At 32.1% G+C, this 20,744-nt stretch overlaps 1 protein-coding gene and 1 pseudogene across 2 annotated transcripts; one reads left to right on the top strand and one right to left on the bottom strand.

The window, feature by feature from the left end:
* Positions 1 to 5,215: 5,215 nt before the first annotated feature.
* Positions 5,216 to 10,182, top strand: LOC100797829 (dynamin-related protein 4C-like; annotated as a pseudogene).
* Positions 10,183 to 10,510: 328 nt separating this feature from the next.
* LOC100305400 (receptor-like kinase) lies at positions 10,511 to 20,583 on the bottom strand. 2 transcript variants are annotated; one of them, NM_001251705.2, is made up of 24 exons: positions 20,280 to 20,574; positions 19,786 to 19,960; positions 19,478 to 19,549; positions 19,261 to 19,329; positions 19,098 to 19,169; positions 18,863 to 18,934; positions 18,656 to 18,727; positions 18,507 to 18,578; positions 18,325 to 18,396; positions 18,148 to 18,219; positions 17,961 to 18,032; positions 16,617 to 16,685; positions 16,368 to 16,433; positions 15,377 to 15,439; positions 15,234 to 15,284; positions 14,747 to 14,790; positions 13,633 to 14,018; positions 13,357 to 13,555; positions 12,793 to 12,942; positions 12,474 to 12,592; positions 12,171 to 12,381; positions 11,593 to 11,830; positions 11,362 to 11,512; positions 10,511 to 11,269 (listed from the first exon to the last, which is right to left on the bottom strand). In NM_001251705.2, exons 1-24 carry the CDS (start codon positions 20,374 to 20,376, stop codon positions 10,883 to 10,885), a joined length of 3,051 nt encoding a protein of 1,016 aa, NP_001238634.2. In that variant the 5' UTR covers positions 20,377 to 20,574; the 3' UTR covers positions 10,511 to 10,882. The 2 variants fall into 2 exon arrangements, with proteins under 2 accessions (NP_001238634.2, XP_006593320.1); XM_006593257.4 differs by having other exon boundaries at positions 10,531 to 11,269; positions 15,234 to 15,281; positions 20,280 to 20,583.
* Positions 20,584 to 20,744: the final 161 nt, after the last annotated feature.

Below are 20,744 nucleotides of genomic sequence, written 5' to 3'. Positions count from 1 at the left end.
TATGTGAGGCCTAAATGCCTAATTATTAATTTATTTGATTCTTAAATTATTAAAAATAACTTAATTTAGTTCCTAAAATTTCAAAATATTCAATCAGATTTTTTAATTTTTAAAAATTTAAATTTTAATCTCTTGTAATTTTAAATTCATAATTTTAGTATTTTTATTTTTAAAATAAGATATTTAATCTTTTTATTTTATAAAATAAGTAATTTTAATCATTTTATTAGTTGATTAAAGATGAAATTTGAGTGTGAAATATTGATGTTAAAGTTGACTTAGAACTTATGTAGGTAATTGATTTTGATATATTGCTTATATAGGAAAAGATTAAATGAAATAAGAAATAAAAAAATCGTGCAAAAGTGATAAGTTATCCTAATCAAACTTTTGTTCTTCTCAAACCAAATCCAAGAACAACTCATATAAAAGGAAAGAAAAATTCAAAATATTATTGGTGAAAATGTTAGAATTGATATTCAATTAAAAATTGATTTTTTTTTGCCTTTAAGTTAAATTTTTCTAGATTTGATTTGGCGAAGATTAGAATTTCATTAGTGTTGTGTTTTCTTTGGCCGATTTTTCACCCCATAAATGAGTAAACTCATTTTAAATGGTTTGTTAAGTAATTTTTGGCAATTTTTAGTCTAAAAAAATGTCACAAATGTTTTAAAATAATTAGAAAGTAACTATCAGTCATGGATTGATAGAAAAAAAAAATAGTTGGAGGATCAAGTCTGGTTAAACTTAAGTTTATAAACTACAAACAAAAATTCTAAAAAAATTCATCAAAAACATATTTTGTTCAAATTTTTTGGGAGAATAAAAGTGAAAACTCACATAATATGACAGATTAAAAGTTAATTATTTTTTTAATTAAAAGTTAACTATCAGTCATGTATGCACGGGTCATTCACAATTTATCTAGCATGCATGTTTATTTATTTTGCAAGGCAGAAGTGGGATGAGAGGCTGCATAAATTAAAATAGGTTTAACATTGATAATAATTTTGATGTTCAAGTTGACAAATTTTTCAACAAAATAACCAAAACAAAATAAACTACATAATCTTAATTTAGTGAGTATCATCCTAGTCTTTTGGTGCCTGATGATAAACTCTCATCCAAATTTTATCGTAACGCCTATAGTAAAATTAAACTTTATGTTTGTGGCTAAAATTACTCTTAGCCAAAAACTGATACTAAGGTTTAACGATATATTTATCGTCAATGCTAGCTTCAAGGACCATTACATTCCATTGCAGGGGAGGACCATGTCTTCTCAGGATTGTCATATGTTGACTACATGCATCAACATACGGCACATTAGAAGTTGCAAGTCTCTATGGTTGAAATTAAAACAAGTTATACATTTTAATAAGTATTGAAATAAGAAATTATGATCAGTAAATGATGACTTACCAGTGGATAGGGGGTCGAAGAAAATGTATGAATTATTATTATAAATTTTTGATATTGTTTTAAATTGTTATAAATAAAAAAATTCCCGTGTCAAGATACACATATATATTAGAGCTAGATCTCTGAGCTTTAAGTTCTCTTTTGTGCAGTGGTGCATTAACACGGCAGCTTGCTTGATCAGTTCTTAGGGAGATAAAGGGAAGATGAAATGTAGTTTGGGTTTCTAAGGGTGTGAAAAACATGAGGTGGGTGAAGCAGTATGCTTTGTTGTGGGTGCATGCGCACGCGTTGCTATGCTTCGCTCTGCAATTTTTTTTTTGTTTAGTATAAAAGATTATTTGTATTCTTTTAAACTATTTTTTGATGAATAAAAGATGTGTTTTTTGTGCTATTTTATTGTTCTTGTAAGTTTTTTTTTTTAATTATCATTTCACCCTTATTAGCAACGTATCAATAATATAGAATAACTGAAGACATATAATTAGATCACTGATAATTTATTTTCCTAAAAAATAATTAAAAATAGCTTATAAAGTTTAATAATTTTACCTGATTCAACTATAATTTAATTAATGAATAAGATATACACAAATAATACTGTCATTTGATCACAAAATTATGATAATAAATTTATTATTTGGTTTAATAATTGTTTTATAAATTATATTGGGAAAAATTATGATTGATTAATGATACAAAGAATTTAAGAAATAAAATAAAAAGTGACAAATATGAAAAAGAATAATAATAATATCATATAATTGTTATTAATTATTTTCTCACCACATTCGAGAGGATTCATGCACTTTTTTTAATGCACGTCAATTGTGAGTCTCACAAACAAATATTTATTCTATTCATGGAAGTGTATATTATTATATTTTGTCTTTGGAGTTGGATAATGTTGTCATCCATTAGAATGCCCTATATTTTTAGGAAGTCTTAGCAATATTTATATATTATTTCAAAATGAATAAAAATGTCTTATAAACTGATAATTTTATCCTCTTTAACTATAATCTAATAAATGAAGAATATATGTACATTTATATTGTTACTCTATCACAAAATTATCATATGTGGTAAATTTATTGTTTTTTATGGTAAGTATATGGAAAGTTTTTCATAATGATTTGTAATAATTATTTTATAAGCTAGAATAAAAAAATCTATGATTGATTAACAATTAAAATTTTTTGAAAAGAAATTAAACTTTTGAATAAACGTTTATATAAAATTTCTTACACTACTTGAATTGTTGATTATATTACATAAAACATTTCGTACCACTAAAATCGTTGTATCTCTTATTATATTGTATCTTTGGATTTTGACAAGGAGATCATCCTTACGTGCTATTAGAACGTTCTATGGTTTTAGTAAAATATATTTTTTAATTTATTTATATATGATTTTAGAGTGAATGAAAATACAAAGAAAAGGAATGGTGAAATGTTGGATATTGATTCATGTTGTAGAAGTTTGTTTGAGATTTTGGATATAGTTTGACTCTTAGTAGAAGGTAATGAAGAAAAGAAAAAATGGTGAGTTGTGCATTCCCTCCGGTTTCTTCCTTTTGCACTAATTCCTCAATTCTTTGCTGTTTGGTATAAGAAGTTGTGTGTATTTATAATACAATTTCTAAAATAATTTATAATTTTTTATTTGGTTGTTGTCTAAGGAATATGTTAATAATGTAAAATAGCTGAAGCTATATAATTGGACAGACATTGAATTTATGTTTAAAAGGATTGAAAATAGTTTTAAAAATGTGAAATTTAATCTCATCCAACAATAATTTAATTAATGAATAAGTTGTGCATAAATTATATTAATATTGATTCACAAAATTATGATAATAAATTAATTTTTTTGATATCTTTCTATAAGTTATATTGAGGAAAAATTATAATTGATTAATCTTGACAAAACTTTAATGAATAAAATAAGATGTGTTCTTTGTGAGATTAAAATATATATTATTTATTATATAATTATGTATGCTATAAAATTTAATTAATTGACTAAAACATCAATCTTTCCTCTAGGATGTGTTGTTTGTTTAATAAATACAAAATAAATTAGGGATGATTAATTTATTGTAGTTAAATTAAGAATGATTAATTTTAACGGAAAAAAATTAAATATAATTGTAATTGATGATTGATATAATATATTTTTAACTTTATTTTGATTTTTTTTAAATTAATATAATTTGTTATAACGGGAAATAATATTTAATTATCCCTAAAAGTCAATCATTCTTAATTTAATTCCAATAAATTATCATCGTATTTATTTTTTTGTTTAATTTTTTTCTGTTAAAATTAATTATCCATAATTTGTCCTTGCATCTCGTCAGCAACAATGATGAAAGACCAACTTCACATATTTTACCAATATCAATGACGAAACATGCTCAGCTGTATTGCTAACATGTATAAGGGAACGCGTTTAAAAAGAGATCCTTCTCGACAATTATTTTATACAAGATATATTTTAGGAAATTAGTTGTAAAGAAAATCCCATTAGGTCAATTAGTCCCAAGATGCACCCCATTATTTCTTTTCTGAAATAGAAATGCTCTTGGTTCAAGCACCGCTTCACGTGCCAATGAAGTGACAAGACCAGATAGAAGTTGGCAGCTTCTGCATTTGCGGCTCATCTTTTCAGTTTTCAGTCTTTCAAATTTCAACAAGTCACGACGCCTACTATTTTTTTGTGAGGCTCGCGTCTCTAAGTAATAATGACGAACGATGATGAGGCTCACGTCTTAATAAGCATTAGAGTCTTAATAAGCATGAGAGGCTTACAGCAAACACAAATGTAGGATTTATGATTTTAAAATCCAAGTTTGTTGTAGCTTAAGTCACCTAAAATTATTTGAAAGAATATTATAAGTACAGATAATCCCTAATACGTAAATGGATCCTACCTCCAAATAACAAGTTAACCCTTACACAGAAGCATCAAGCACAGCAATATCATAAGCAGTCTTGATTTTTTATTTTTGAATTCTCTTTTATCTTTTGTTGCTGTTACTCGTTACAGCTGTGTATACTTGTAAATGTACCACAGTCATAATTTAATTGGGTTGAATAAAGATGGCTGGTAATAGATAGATTTTTTTAATTGAAATTTAATTAATGATAATACAAGTAACAAGTTACCATTTAATACAAATTTTTATCATAATTAGTTTTTGTTACAGATATAATTAGTTTGTTTGCTATTAAGAAAGTTAATTTCTATGATAATCAAAGGTATCTTCAGTCATACTTTATTGAATTTCAATCTGTATCATATTAATTAATAAAATTATATTTTTGATTTTCTTTTATTTTTAATTTTGAATTTGATCATCTAGTAAATTAATTTGTAAATTTTGTTCTTCAACTTTTTAAAATCTTATAATATTAATCTTTCACGTTATAATTAAACGTAAACGTTGACCTAACATAATAAATAATATTAATTATTATGTGTCATGTTTTTATTAAATAATAATTACTGTCTGTTATGTGTTGATTAATCAATAAAAATAACAATATATTTCATGTTTATGTTATTTTGAAGAAGTCACCGGAGTGTTTGCTATTTTGAAGAAGTCACGAGAGTGTTTCTGTTTTTCTCATTTGCTGCTCCTGGCTCTTTCCCTAGCAATGTCTATAAATATTACTCAATTCTCTTGAAAACAGCATTGTTCCTCACTCCTCACCTTAACTTTTACACTGCCTTTTGCTTTCAATTCCTTCAAAGTTCTTTCTGTTGTGTCACATAACCTTACTAGAAAATGGGAAAAGGAACCGTTCGCTTTGGCGTTGATCATGCCACTCCAAAACTAGAACCAAACGAGGCCAAACATGTTGCGCCCATTGTGTCCTCTTACAACGAGCGCATACGTCCTGTTCTTGATGCTGTCTGTAACATCCCAATCTTTCGTAAATAAATTTAAAAAGCTTTTTAGTAAAATAAATAAATAAATAAATAAATATAGAGCAAATAATAGGCTGAGTACCCTAGGTATAAATAGTTATGTTAAGTCAGCTGCCTCCTTTTGGCCTCATTTTCGTTTTTTCCCTTCTCCTCTCAAAACCCTTTCTTTTTCCCGCAGCCCACCAAACCAGTCTCAGAAAAACGACGATCTCGAACCCGTTCACCGTTGGATCGTCGTGAAATTTGAGTATCATGTTCGCAACACAATTCCGAGCATTCTCACCGTTGGGAATTTCGATATCATGTCTGAACTGAGAGAAACACCCTTCGCATTGTAGCTTTTTTCTTTCCCGCAGAAACCCAGAGCTGTCTTGGTAAAACTACGATCCCGGTTTCGTTAACCGTTGGATTATTGTGAAATTTGGATATGTTGTTCGAAATTCAATTACGCACGCTTCCACCGTTGGGATTTGCGAGATAATATTCGTGGAGGGAGAAAAAGGAATCGCATGAAGACAGTATAAGTGGAGGTTTCAATCTCTTCTCCGTCTCTCTGACGTTTGGGAATTCTATCGGAGCAGTCGGAGGAATAACTGAAAGAATTTCAGGGAACCGCTAGAGATGTTGCTATCCCTGGCTGAAGACACGTGAGTCCGCTCAGAGGTAAGGGATGAGTTATTCACAGTTGGGGATTAGTGAGAACATGTGTAGGGATCCTTAGAGGATTAAATTGGGGTTTTATTTTGAGATGTTTATTAAATTGCAATTTTTCCTTTATGATTATAAATAAAATATTGATGTCCTAATGAAAATTGCTTGATAAATTGTGCTCTTGATATTTGTATATTTCGACCTATGATTTTGATATAATTGTGTAATATTAGTTAAGGGGTTTTAGTCCTAATGTTGTGATAGTGTTTTATATAAATTGTTATATTGAGGATATGAAATGATGATTCAAATTGTGAGTATGTGATGAATTGTAGAAGAATATGTTGCTTTGAGATTATAATATTGTTATTGAGATTGAGTATAAGTGTAAAGTTGAACATGTGTTAATTTGTGAGATACGTGTAAACATGTGATGGTGGATTATCACACTATGAGAAGTGAAATTGTGAATGAGTTCTAGTTGTGGATAAGTGTGTAGTTAACACTTGATGTGAAATTACTTGTGTTGTAAGCTATGAATTGTACAATAACCCGACCAGTGTTATCTTGAGAAAAGCGTTGATGCGCAGTGTTAAAGAGAAAATGTAGGTTTCCTATTTAGGAGCCAGTGTTAAATCATAGTGCGATTGTGTTGAACGTGTTTAAAACACGAGTGTAAGGTCGTGGGTATTGTATAATTCATGAGCAGTGTCTGCATGCAAAAATTATTTTAGGGGTTGGACCTGAATCAGGAGGGAGAGGCCCTGACGGACTCTTTGGAGTGTAGGCCTTGGGGGTCACCGGGTTTGAGTGCTCCTTTAAGCCTATGCTGATCTCATATGGTTGGAGCATTCTCGCAAAACATCGTGACCCTGACTGGTCTCCCTATGATCTTACTTAGTGAGAGTGACCTGACAAACTCATTGTGTGGTGTGTCTTGTTATGTACTCCTAAGCGCCCCAGGGTGATTTTTCACTGACATGGTACCACATTGCATATAGGATTGAGTCTTAGCATAACTATTGCATATGCTTGCTAATTGATGTGTTATTATATCTTGATCGAAGTGTGGGATTCTTGTGTAATGTGATTGATAATTGAAAAGTGAATTTTGAATGATGAAGTGGTGAAGTTACGTGAGCTATGTTTAAGCAATTGGTATCTCATTTATATAATATGTATATTTAATTGTCTTGTTTCTCTATTAGCTAGGAATGTGATAACTCACTCCCTGTGTGTTGTTGTGTTTGAATCCTGTGATGATCTTGAACTTGTGTTCGGGGGAGCAGATGAATAGGTGGATGACTATGAAGAACCTCATGCTAGAGGACACGGGAACACCACGCTCTGATAGGATGTGACATTAGGATATAGGTTCCATATTAATTGTATGAGACTTATATGATTTTCTTTGAGTCGAGATGACTTTATTATTTATTTGGACAAGTTTGAATATGATGTAGAAGAAAGTGAATGTGAGCCTTTTATCCATTTGAAAAACTTGTATTTAAAAATGTTTTAAAAATACTTCTAATTAATATTTGAATTTTTATTCCTTTATTAATATATATGTGAGGGGTAGAGGGTGTCACACTGTCGAGAACCTGAGGCGCCTCAACATCACCAAAGAAGGGATACAGCTTCCAACCATAGTTGTTGTTGGTGACCAGTCTTCTGGCAAGTCCAGGTAAAATTTTGTTTGATTTTTTTACTTGTTGTTATGCAAATGCAGTAATACATATAAATATGCAGTGGTGTAAAATTATTTTCCAATGTAAACTAATCACAAATCATGATATGTACAGCTTTTAAGTAGGTTTTTTTTACAAGTCGATGAATTTATTATGTATAAAAAAATTTAATGATAATGTAAAAAATTACTTGCTCTGGTTTCAAATATAAATAATAAAAATCTCATTTTTTATTTTAAATATAAATAAATCTTAATTACTTATCTCTTATTCATTGAGACTCTTCAAAATAATGAAAGATTTTTGTATACTTAATATAAAGTTTTAATAAGAAATAACTTAGAAAAAATATTTATTTTTTAATTGAAAATAACACACTTGAAATTAACTACTTTTTTTCAAAACTGTGAAATATATATTTTGTTTGCTTATAATTGAGATTGAAGGGAGTATTTGCATATTTTTTTTTCTTAACACTTTATAAGACACTTAATCCTCTATTACTATGAGACAAGATTCTTGTAAAATACTAGTGCGTGAATCTAAAAGACCTATACCTCAAAATAAATTAATTAAATAGTGAATCAAAGTTAATTAAATAATCCACTAAACTTCATTGATGTAATTGTTTCATTTTCCAAAACAGTGTCCTAGAATCTCTGGCTGGAATCAGCTTACCCCGTGGACAAGGTATCTGCACAAGGGTTCCCTTGATCATGAGGCTACAAAACCACTCACTCCCCAAACCCGAGTTGGTGCTAGAGTATAATGCCAAAATCGTGTCCACAGATGAGGCTCAAGTCTCTGATGCTATCCGAGTTGCCACGGATGAGCTTGCAGGGGGTGGGAAAGGAATTTCCAACACCCCATTAACTCTTGTGGTGAAGAAGGACGGTGTTCCTGATCTCACTATGGTTGATCTTCCAGGTATCACTCGCGTGCCAGTTCATGGTCAACCTGAGGATATATATGACCAGATTAAGGATATAATTATGGAGTATATAAGGCCTGAAGAGAGCATCATTCTCAATGTTTTATCTGCCACTGTTGATTTCTCTACTTGTGAGTCCATTAGGATGTCACAAGGTGTTGACAAAACCGGTGAGAGGACTCTTGCTGTGGTCACAAAAGCTGATAAGGCTCCTGAGGGCTTGCATGAGAAGGTAACTGCTGATGATGTCAACATTGGACTTGGCTATGTTTGTGTCAGAAATCGCATTGGGGATGAGTCCTATGAAGATGCTCGAGCAGAAGAAGCCAACCTATTCAGGACTCACACACTTTTGTCCAAAATTGACAAGCCCATTGTGGGGGTTCCAGTTTTGGCACAAAAGCTGGTTCAACTTCAAGCGGCTAGTATTTCCAAAATACTGCCTGAAATTGTTAAGAAGATCAACGACAAGCTCGGTTCTCAGCTTTCTGAGCTGGACAAATTCCCCAGGAAACTTACTTATGGGGCTAATGCAATGTCTGCTTTCATGCATATCATTGGGTTGGCAAAAGAATCACTGAGTAAGATTCTTCTGAGTGGAGAATTTGATGAGTACCCTGATGACAAGCACATTTGCACTGTTCCCTTGTTGAGTTCACTGACAAGGTATGGAACTATCTTGAGGAAGTGGTGTGGTTGATGTTCTGGAGCGTCACTCAGAACACTACCGCCAACTTCATTCATGTACAAAACGGGCAGGGCAGAACCTTATTGCTAAGATGAAGGAGAATTCTATGAAATATGTGATGGAGGTTGTGGAAATGTAGAAGTTAACTGATTACACTTGCGATCCCCAATACATGAGTAAGCTAAGGTCCAGCAAGCCAAATCTTCTCAGGTAGCTCTTGACAGTTTTGGGTTGGTTCAGGTTAGTCATCTGATTGAGTATCAAACTTTACTTCCGGAAGCTTTTGACTTGAAAATGAGACTAACAGCATATTGGAAGATTGTGCTTCGGAGGCTGATTGACAGCACTGCATTGCATCTGCAATTCAGAATTTTCAACCCTGTGAAAAAGGATGTAGGATATGAAATTGTGAAGGACGTGATGTCTCAATGTGGAGGTGGAATTCAGAGGTTGTTGAAGGAATCTCCTTCAGTTGCCTTGAATCGTGACAAGCTCAATAGGAGCATTAAAGTTCTCAGAGAAAGCAAGAAAGTTGTGGCTAGCATAACGGACAAAGTTTCCAGCTATGGTAATTAGAGCTAACATTCCACCTTTTTTCATGTTCGAGTGATTTTGTTTTTTAAAATTTTTTATGCAACTAAGGTTTTAAGTAAGTGTTTGTTATATATAAACAGATACACACGTACTCCTGTTTCCTAGTTCCTTAAATATTATCATCACGGGTACTAGACCTATCAGCATAAGCTTTAAGTTGGTGTATTAGATGGTTGTACCATCTTCGATATGTGTTTATGTCATTTTGTGAACTCCAAAGGTCAAGGCACTTGAGGTTTACAATGAATTGCCGAAGCTTTTCTTGTTCTTTGAATACCTCTAGTGCTTTCCAGCAAAACATACTATGTTCTATATAACTGGGTAATTGACCCTGAATCAAAACATAAATAGTGTATTTATAATAAAACAAAATGGTATGTAATTAAAAGCATCGCATCAAGGGTAAACAACTGCGATCAGCATTAACTGTAAGATGATTCAATATGCAGGAACCTATTTGATGGAAAAATTCATAAGGAAAATCATAATATAATTGTGTTGAATCAATTTTTTCTTTTATTTTCCTTTTTAGAAAATCAACACAAACTCAACCTGTATGTGGCCAGCCATAACGAGTACACCAAAAGCATTTTTATCCGTTTGAAACATACACAATCTAATTTATAATTTATTATAATATTTTACATCAGGTATGAATTGAACTTCCGTTATATGGATACACATAGAAATAAATAAAGAAGTAACCTAAATTTATGATTTAGAGATTGCTTTATTTGTAGCAATATATTTGTACATTAAAGAAACAAAAAAAGTAAAATCAAATCAAATAAGGGTGACATAAGGAAGAAAGGAAAAATCTTCTCATACTCCTTTGGAGACCTCTTCAGAAAGCAGAAAACTACACAAGTGAAAATAGAAGGTTCCATGCTGGTCAAAATTTTCAAGCCCTAAGATCTGGAGCTACCACTGCTATCTGGTAAAGTGCGTCAAGTTGGTGAAAGGAGAAAACTAACTACTGTCAACTGAACTATGATCCTCAATATAACTAGTAGTGTGAGTATTACCACCAGATGCTGAGGTGAATGTATGTGTCATTGAACTCTGGCTCTGGTTTCCACTCAAACTCTGTTTTGATTGATATTGATGGAGATTCCTTAAGGCTTTGAACCTTAAATCATCATTGTAGGTACTTGGTTCTGGGATTACATCAGGAATATCTGCATGTCCTTCAAGCATATTCACTACTTCAGACATTGTAGGCCTAAGTGTTGGAGAAGCATTTGAGCACAGGAGACCTATTTTGACCACCTTTTCTACTTCCATTTTATTAAGGTCTGGCCCCAACCTTTCATCAATCAGCTCCATCAAGTTCCGAGTTTGGTTTAACTGACATGCCTGCAAATATAAATTATTGTTGTCTTTAAATAAGTATTAAAAAAAATAAAGGGTTCATAATTGAAAAATACATTAAGGAGTTTTGAGATTACCCGATCCAAAAGACAAACACTTCCATCATCTGGTAAATAATTGTTATTGCTTTTCCCACTAACAATTTCTAATGCCACAACTCCAAAACTGTAAACATCAGCCTTGTCAGTAAGGTAGCCCCATAATGCATATTCTGGTGCCATATATCCTCTGCGAGGAAAATAAATAAATAAATTAGGTACCAAATATCATTTGGAGATATCTGTAAGATAAGTGCAAAGGCAACCTACATAGTCCCAGCAACTCGGGTGCTGATATGCGTCTTCTCTGCTTCATCAAGCTTAGCCAAGCCAAAGTCAGATATCTTTGGATTCAATTTGTCATCGAGTAACACATTAGAAGCCTTGATATCTCTGTGAACTATCTTGAATCTTGACTCATCATGTAGAAATGCTAAACCTTTTGCTATGCCAATGCAAATCCTAAACCTCGTGGGCCAGTCCAATTTAAGCTGCTTGTTTTCACTACCTATAAACATCAAGGGCCATTACAGCTGCTTATTTGATTCAAATCATATTAAAAACTTTTACTCACCCTTCTAACAATCAAGAAATGAAATTATATCAGGGCATGAGCATTGACAATCCATTTTAGAGGATTATACCAGGGCAATCCATTTTAGAGCAATTATAGGGTTGTTAAAAAAAGGATAAAAAAACTATTTTCATCTTGTCAAGTTGTTTGAGAAAATTAACAAAAAAAAAAAATCAAGTTAAACCACTAATATCTGATTTATTCTTTTTGAGTTTCTCATATGACCACTTCACACATGAGATATGAAGAAATTCATGGACAAGTAATGACGCACCAAATAAAACTCGGGCAAGGCTGTTATTTTCCAAGTACTCATATACCAGCAAGAGTTGTTCTCCTTCAGCACAATATCCATAAAGCTTTACAAGGTTAGGGTGTTGCACACAAGATATCAAGCCTATTTCATTTATAAATTCACGATTTCCCTGCCGTGATTTTGATGACAGTTGCTTGACCGCTATAAAAGTACCATCTAGCAATTGACCCTGCATCCAAGTTACCAGAAATCCTTTATGCTAGACACTAACAGAAAATTCCCTTTGAATGAAATAAATTTATTTGGAAGTCATCCAAAAACCTTGTATACAGGACCAAAACCACCTTCCCCAATCTTATTAGCAGAAGAGAAGTCATCAGTAGCAACTCTGATCTGCTCCAAGCTAAAATTGCCTGCCTGAGTATCTCTATCTTTTGTACCTGTCCATGTAAGCCAAGAGAAATTTGTATTAATCAACAGTTATCTAAGTTCCAACTATAAACAAAAGCCTCAAATCTGATCAGATCTGCAGAAAATATTGCTTGAAAACGATATAATTAGGCAGTGCAAACTTTTATTCTCACTCCCGAATGGAAACTTTGCTGTGTACAACTTTCAAAGTATAATAAAATGACTTCACCTGCCCTTCGCAGTTTCCCTCTGAAAAAGCCTTTCCACTTCCACCAAATGAATCCAGATGTAAACAGCACTAAGCATAGAGCACCAACTACAATTGCAATTATTATAGAAACAGAAACTTTCTTTTCTCCATTTGAGCAAACTCTAGAATCTGTACAAAGCACAGCAAGGAATCACACTGATTTTTATACAGCACCAGCCATAATAAAGATTGGCGTCAAAACTATTAAATCTCATCTGCAATTAACATCTGTATAAATGATATTGAGTATAAGGAATGCTAACTAAAAAGTGATAAGAAATAGACACTGCATCTGATCCTGCTAACAAGATCAAGAAAGGCATATGAAAAGTGCTATTCAAGAAACAAAAACAAACATACCAAATAGAAAATGAGAATAGAACTACTATTTCATGAGGTTCTCTTTCTTTAAGAGCATTCTTTTTTTAATAGTAGCAGTTGTATTTGTATATGCAGCTGTACTTAATAGTAACATGATGGTGAAACACTTCAAATTTAACAAAATAAATTTACACTCATCTTGCAATGGGGGGTAGTACTCACTTGAAACCACAGAAAAAGCTGATACAAGGAGACCATAAACTCCAACATCCGGAATTCTAGTAGTTCCTTTTCCAGCCCAGTAGAACCGAATCTCCAAGACATTATTTGTAATGCTGATATTGTATATAGGCAGTACCAGTGGTTTCTCAGCAACATTTGTCTCATTCTCTATATCAAAATTTTTGCGAATCAGTTTTCCCTGAGACAAAGTCAATGCATTAATTCATAATCTGAAAATTAAAGCAAAATTCATTAGTTTGACCAATGCCCAGTTACCTGAACATAGATATCAAATATGCGCTTCCCAAGACTTCTAAATGTTTTATCATTTGTAAACTGTATCTCAGCAAAATGGAGGTTTACAGTATAGTTCCCATTTTCCATGCAATTATGGAAATAAGTAAGTGTAATTGGAGATATACGTGCTGTTTTGTATAATTCAGGCATATTTGAAGATGGAGATGATACTGTGTAACGTATGTTCTGGCCATCGAAATCATCCATAAAGTCTCCGGTGCTACTAAATCCCCAGTGATCATTGGAACTGTAGAAATAAGTTGCAGTGCCACCCTGAACATCATCTCCCACATAAAGGTTTTCTCCTTTATCATCTTTTACATTTACATCCTTCCCTCCACAGTTAACATGTAAACAACTTGAATCTGACAGTTGATTAAGAAAATAAGACAATGTAAGATTTTTTTATGCGACAGTGAATAAGTACAAAGTTTCATATGCAATTTACTATAGCAGAGTCATAGAAAACAAAGTGTCATTTTGCTATTATGCATTTATTTTGATGCAAATATTCCTACGAATAAACATTTACACACATATCACCTCACATGTTACACTTTTCATTATTTGATTTAATTATATGTTCCGCTTGTGAAGTGTAAATATTTTGATTCAACTATATTAGTATACACATAAAAAATAAAAAAAAACTATACTGCAAGTATGAGGTGCACATCTGATGTGGAAGAATCTCTGGGCTTTATCCATTGGATCATGGTCATTTTTCTAAGAAAGCCAGTGAAAAACGCTTTATGTAATAGATCTTGCATCCTAATTCCCCATTCCATCTCAGACTTACTGGGATTTATTTTAACATGTCATCTTTTTTTGAAAAATAATATTTTAGAAAATCAAGGCATTATTTTGTTAATTTTGTTAAGACCTAGTGATAATATTTTAAATATTTTAATAGAGAATAATTTAGTCAAGTACAATAACATTTTCTATAATTGAGGATATTTAATAATTGTTTAATTATCAAATAATTGTGTTAAATGAAATATATTTTAACATAGTTGGTAGATGCCTGACAATAAAAACAAAAACTGAACTGCAAGCACGAGATTTAGAGTTTAGATCAATATAGACTTACACCGTGGACAGATGAAATTCTTGGAGCAAGGAACATACTCCTCTCTGTCAATAGCAAAATTAAAATTTACTAATTATTTTCATATATATATATATATATATATATAGTTTAATTAGTATGCACTGTAAGTATAAAGAAGTTTGAAGATTACTAGCAACATATCCTTTGACTAACATTTTTCCACACATTCTCCTTTATAAATTTTTAGTGAGACTTAATAAAGTTCATTCATATTAAATAATGTATGAGAAAGATGGTGTTTATGGATATATTGTTCGCATTTCCTAAGAAATTTTATACTAATATCCACTAATTTATTACTATATCATTTTCTCATTAATTAAAGTAGAAATAAATAATGATAAGTCATAATAATAGTCAGTACTAGCACAATACTTATATGATCTACATTTCAAATAAATTATTGCTAATAAATCATTTTTCAATTGGATGCTTGTCTAACCAAAACCAGAGTAGGGGATCTTACAACTTATTCTCCTTAATCGAGCTTCTGAACAAATTCAGATTCAAGTTCCTACTAAGTGAAACAATATCAAACAAATTTCAGTTTAGAAAAATATCAAACTTGAAAACTATAAAGGAAATAATATTGAAAAGGTTTTCACTGACATGCTGTCCTGACAAGCAGGCTGGTCATCATCTTGCCAAGTAAAGTTGTTGTATGAAAGATCACTGTGTCCAACACAATAAGGGAACTTCTGTCAGAAATAAACCATAAATTGAAATCCAAAGGTGTTTAGTTAATCTGTTTGTACACACACACACAAAAAAGACATCACTAAGAAAGGTCTAATATGCTAAAGGAATAAGAATCCTACTTAATAATATTTTCATGTATCACAAATAACACACGCAAAGATAAAAAGGAATAAAGGAACCCCTGGCTCGCATCATCCTCTTTTATGATGCCCAGTGGATTCCATCATGATAATTCTGAATTTTTTTTTTTGGCATGCTAACCAGAGATATACTCCCCTCCCTCTCTGCTCTGATTCCACAGCATTGATTAGTGGAACGATACAATAAGAAAAGGTAAAAAGGAAATGTAAGCCATAATGCCCTTTGTGGTACAACCCAAAATGGAAACTCCAACTAGTTGATTCTTTTGTGCTTAAAAACCTAACAACTTCACATCACTCATACTAAGTTTCTTCCTATTTTTAAGGAGACATAGATGATTGAGTATAGGAAAAAACTCAAGTTCCACATCGGCTAGAGATAATGCCAAGATAGAATATATAAGTGTGAAACAACCCTCATTCTATTAACTAGTTTAGTTTGTCCAAACCCACAATCTAAGTTTGAACATTAAGTAAATAAATAGTTAGATTTAGTAAACCACATCTAACTCTAAAGTTTGAATTACATCTAGAATAAAGATGAACCAATTGGGAAGTGTCTAAATTTTGCAATTTCTATTGCTAAGAAAATAACTTCATTTTGTTTCTTATTTCAAATCCATTCTGCTGTGAACCACATAATCAATGATTAACAAATCTATTGGGTTATACTAAACATTCCAAATATACAAAACTAAAACTTTACTTCAAGTAAATTAATTATATAGATAAAAAAAAGTTTGAACCACAAACAAACTTACATGCTACTTCCGTCCTTCAGGACTGAATTTGGTATATTGCCACTAAGAATATTACCTGTTAGGTAGCTAACAAAAGCAATGCCAAACTCATTGTGTCAATACTTGAACATAAAAGCAATTATTCAATTTTATTATAAAGAACTACGTACATAACATGGCTTTTGAATCACGAAAATTGGTTGAATATTATCTCTTTTGTTTTTAGTTAAAATTAAAGTGTCAATCTTCAATTTAGAGTAAGATACTTACATATATCTTAGACGCCTTGCACTTATAACTGCTGGAATTTGCCCAACAAGCATGTTAAAACTGACATCCCTATCATAATTTTTTTGAAAAGGAATTTCAATTTTAATAAGGCAATGCTGTTTTACCGGCAACATGTAATCATACAATAATAGAAGCAGCTTTTAGAACAAGTTAAAGAAAGTCCATAACAAGGATAGTGCCAATTCATACAGATAAAACACGATACGATTGGTAAGTCATAACTTCTTTCCTGTGCCTCTTGACAAATAAGTTTGATGTTTATAGATTTAGAAAATAGATACTGTAAACCTTTAAGGTATGATGAACCAAAGAGCTTTGCACTGATATTGGTATAGTCCTTAAAAAAAAAAATATCATATGGTACAATTATTCAACTTCAGATTATTAAGCTGTTACCAAAAATACTTAGCTCATTGTCATACTGATATTTGCAATGTATTTGCCTTTTAGCACTTCCATATATTCAAACTTTATTGAAATATGCATTGCTTAGAATTCAGTTAGCAGAAAATCTTTTCATTTGTTTTTACTTTTTACTTTTTACTTTTAATGTAGTTATGATTTATTAAATATGTCCCTAACTTGAACCTTGGATTAGAGTCCTAGAGCAAAAAAGCCCATCACACAATAGGCCAATCACCTCGGCCCCAACCAAGACAGGACTTCAGGGTCCTCAAACGATTACAGGAGAGAGATTCCCTATCAAACATTCCTCCAGCAGTTATGAGGGATGTTACTCTCCAGAATCCACAATCACTAGACAAGGATTTTTCTATGAACCCGGACAATAATCAGCCGTGTCACTGCCAACATAAGGAGAAAGACCATTTTAGGTAAAGACCTACTCCCCAAACACCATCTCCTAGTGCACAATGCTAACTTGGGTATTGGAGCGTCATTCCAGGTACTCCCCACTGCTCACTTCCACACATGTTCACCTTCATCATGAACTAGGGAAGTCCTATACCTTGGAACTTGGACTGAACAATATGCATGATGAGAATACAAACAATCAAACACCTAATGGGGCTATTGACATGTCTTTTTAAATTGACTGGCTTTTATTTTCTTTACCCTCTTCTTTTAAACAATGTTAAAATTGTCAACATGTCAAAATCCAGAGAAAGCCTTATTTACATGATCTCAGTGTGCAAAATGATTTCATAAAATTAGGCATGTAAACATTGTTTAAGAATTGGGTAGCAAAAAGCTTTTCTCCACCATCATTTGTCAGAGTAGATAAATTAAAGTAGCCTATTCTTATTAAACAGAGATGCAGAATAAACATGTTATAGGCACAGAAATCTTCACAAGCTTACTTACAAATTCTCCAAAGCCATCATCGTCCAGATATATGAAGGTATCACACCAGATAAGTTACAATTCCTTAAAACCCTTAAACACAAAAATGAATGATGTTAAACTTCAGACTAAAAGTCTAAAGAATAAATTTTTCACATTTAAGAAACAAAATATGAGAAAATATTATCACTGTTAGCAGTTTACGTACAAAGTAATCAAGCCTGCCATGTTCCCCAGAAAAGGAAAGTCCTGGCTAGGACTTTCTATATCACTGATTCTTCTGTACAAAGATGTGCTACCATGAGCCAGAATAAAAATATGATAGACAATAATGAAGTACAAAATATATCATAACAAGTAGGACTAAAAAGAAAGATATACGTACAGCTGTTCTAAGTTATTCAAGAGAGAGATATTTGATGGAATGGGTCCCTCTAGTCCACTTCCATGCATTTCTCTTTATACATTTACATTGATAAGAATATGAAATTGGAAAACAATATAGAATTTAACATTAACCAAAAGAACCATAAAATCATTTAAAAAAGAAAGGAATTAGAATCTCACAGTCTTTTGAGTTGTTGCCAATTCTGTATAAAATTTGGTATGGTTCCAGTAAAATTGTTATTACTTATTCTACTGCAGTGTGACAATGTTAGAAGTGTTAGAAGTTAAGTAGTTGGGTTCTAAGGAGAAGAAACAAAATCAAAGCTCACAAGTCGGTCAAGTTTTGTAGTCCTGCAAGTGAAGGTGGAAAGCTCCCAGTCAATTGATTGGATGACAGAACCCTTCGGTGTTAAAATGGCAGACAAAATTGTGAGAATATATATATATATGATATCTTAGAAGTTACCCGAGACAGCCAAATTATCAAATAATCATATTAGAAAATGAAAAGAAGAAATGAAACTGGGATGTCTTACAAGGTCTGCAAGTTGATTAGTTTCCCAAGCTCAGTTGGAACATCACCAGAAAATTGGTTTGCTTCGAGCATCCTATCGGAATTTTGATAAAAAAAAATGCAGTGGTTTTACAGTAAGGATGACAAATGACATACTGCCGCACACCATCAAAGTATACCTCGTTCTTGAGGATTTCAACAGATATGATAATATCTAGGACATATATGAATGAATTAAATTAAAGCTCGAAACATACAGGTATGTGAGAGAAGTAATATTTCCTAGATGCTTCGGAATTTCCCCAGATAACCGATTCACAAGAAGAGAGCTGCATAGAGTTGTACTTCAATATGTAATTACTATAAAATAAGAACGATAAAATTAAAAGTTTGCAGTAGTTAGAAATAACCCAGACTCACATTGAAGTTAGGTTCAGAGAAGCCCATTCCTCTGGAATTGTGCCGGTGAAGCAATTGTAAGCAAAATCTCTGTCCATAGAAGGAAATTTTTTGGAAATACTAAGATCAAAGAATCACTGAACTGTTTAAAATGGTTATATCAGGAATGAAACCAAATCAAGTTGTGAAAAACCCATTGCAACTTTTTTTTAATAAGAAACAATTAAGTTACTCATACACAAATCGGAGAAAAGGTAGCTTGGCCAGTTGAGGTGGGAGTATGCCCGGTAGACTAAGGCGCTTGAGAGTCCTAAAACATAGAAACATTGTTCATCAGTCTTGACCGGGAAGCATAAAGTACTGATAGGCTCTTTAAATAATGTTGCCAGGGATTAAATTATTCTATTTGCAAGTATATGTTGACAATACTTATTTATATGTGGATTTAGATAACTGAATCTGGAAATTTAAGAGATAAATACAACGAAAACACACAACACAAGAACTTCAGAAAAGAGAAATTAAATAATTTGGTAGTAGTCATACATGTTCACAACATGACAGACAGTGCCGTCTTCAAAACTGCAATCACAACCAATTCTTCTCTCTGATTCATCTGGTGGTTCTAGTGTTACTCCAACCATTTCAATATTGCAGGAATCAGCATCAAACTTCCAATATGTCGCACCCATTGTGCTCACAATTTCTTTAAGAGCATCAACTAAATGACAATGATAAACATGTAGGCATAAGCATTGTAGCTGTAAACAAGTGTAGTTGGAATGTGAATCTAATATCAACTGTCAATCCAATCCACTAAAGGGAAAATATTTGCTACTAGGTTCATATAACCAAGAAAATAAAAGTGGATAGAAAATAATTAAACAAAATTTCACCCATTAACTTTTACTGAATAATACTTTTAAATCATGAACAACTACGATAAGAAGTTACTGAAACTTCCTGAACTAATAATAAGTTCAGCAGCTCCAACCCTTATGCTTAATGTTTCACATTTAAAAAGATGAATATAAAGTTACCTTCTTCTTTGGGTAATTTTGATTCAGAAATTCTCAGCAACTGGAAGAAACTTAGAGAAATAATAAGTAGGAAGACAGAGAAATTGGCAACCCCCATGTTGCTCTGAGGGGTACAAAGAACCACGAGATTGGCTAAGCTTTAAGCTCTACGCTTCAAGGATGATTTTGCCTCAAAGATCAACTAACGTCGTACATGCAATAATTGAGTTGAAGAAAGCCGACCCAAGTTGGAAAATGAAGATAATGCATCTGAATATGGCACTGTCCAAGTCATAGACACTGGTACTATACTAGTTCTATTTTTCGGATGGTACATTAATTTCAATTTTGTTGTTGAACTTTGTGCATTAAATTATTGGATAATGTACTATAGACGCCATGGCTACGAATATTAAAATGTAAACGACATTGAAAGCCAGCAAACGAAAATGACATCCGGTGTTTTACTTTTATAAAACAAAAGGA

Source organism: Glycine max, chromosome 13, assembly GCF_000004515.6.
Source record: "Glycine max cultivar Williams 82 chromosome 13, Glycine_max_v4.0, whole genome shotgun sequence".
Taxonomy (NCBI): domain Eukaryota; kingdom Viridiplantae; phylum Streptophyta; class Magnoliopsida; order Fabales; family Fabaceae; genus Glycine; species Glycine max.
The sequence above is the reverse complement of the archived record's forward strand: the minus strand, read 5'-3'. Positions and strand labels throughout refer to the sequence as shown.

Bases quoted from the DNA above. Each gene is read 5' to 3' on its own strand.
- LOC100305400 (NM_001251705.2), bottom strand. From the start codon at position 20,376: ATGGGGGTTGCCAATTTCTCTGTCTTCCTACTTATTATTTCTCTAAGT. The intron at 19,550-19,785 runs GTATGACTACTA...TCTATGTTTTAG, and splicing joins GTCTGTCATGTTGTGAACAT to GACTCTCAAGCGCCTTAGTC. The intron at 11,270-11,361 runs GTAATCTCAAAA...TTATATTTGCAG, and splicing joins GTGTTTGTCTTTTGGATCGG to GCATGTCAGTTAAACCAAAC.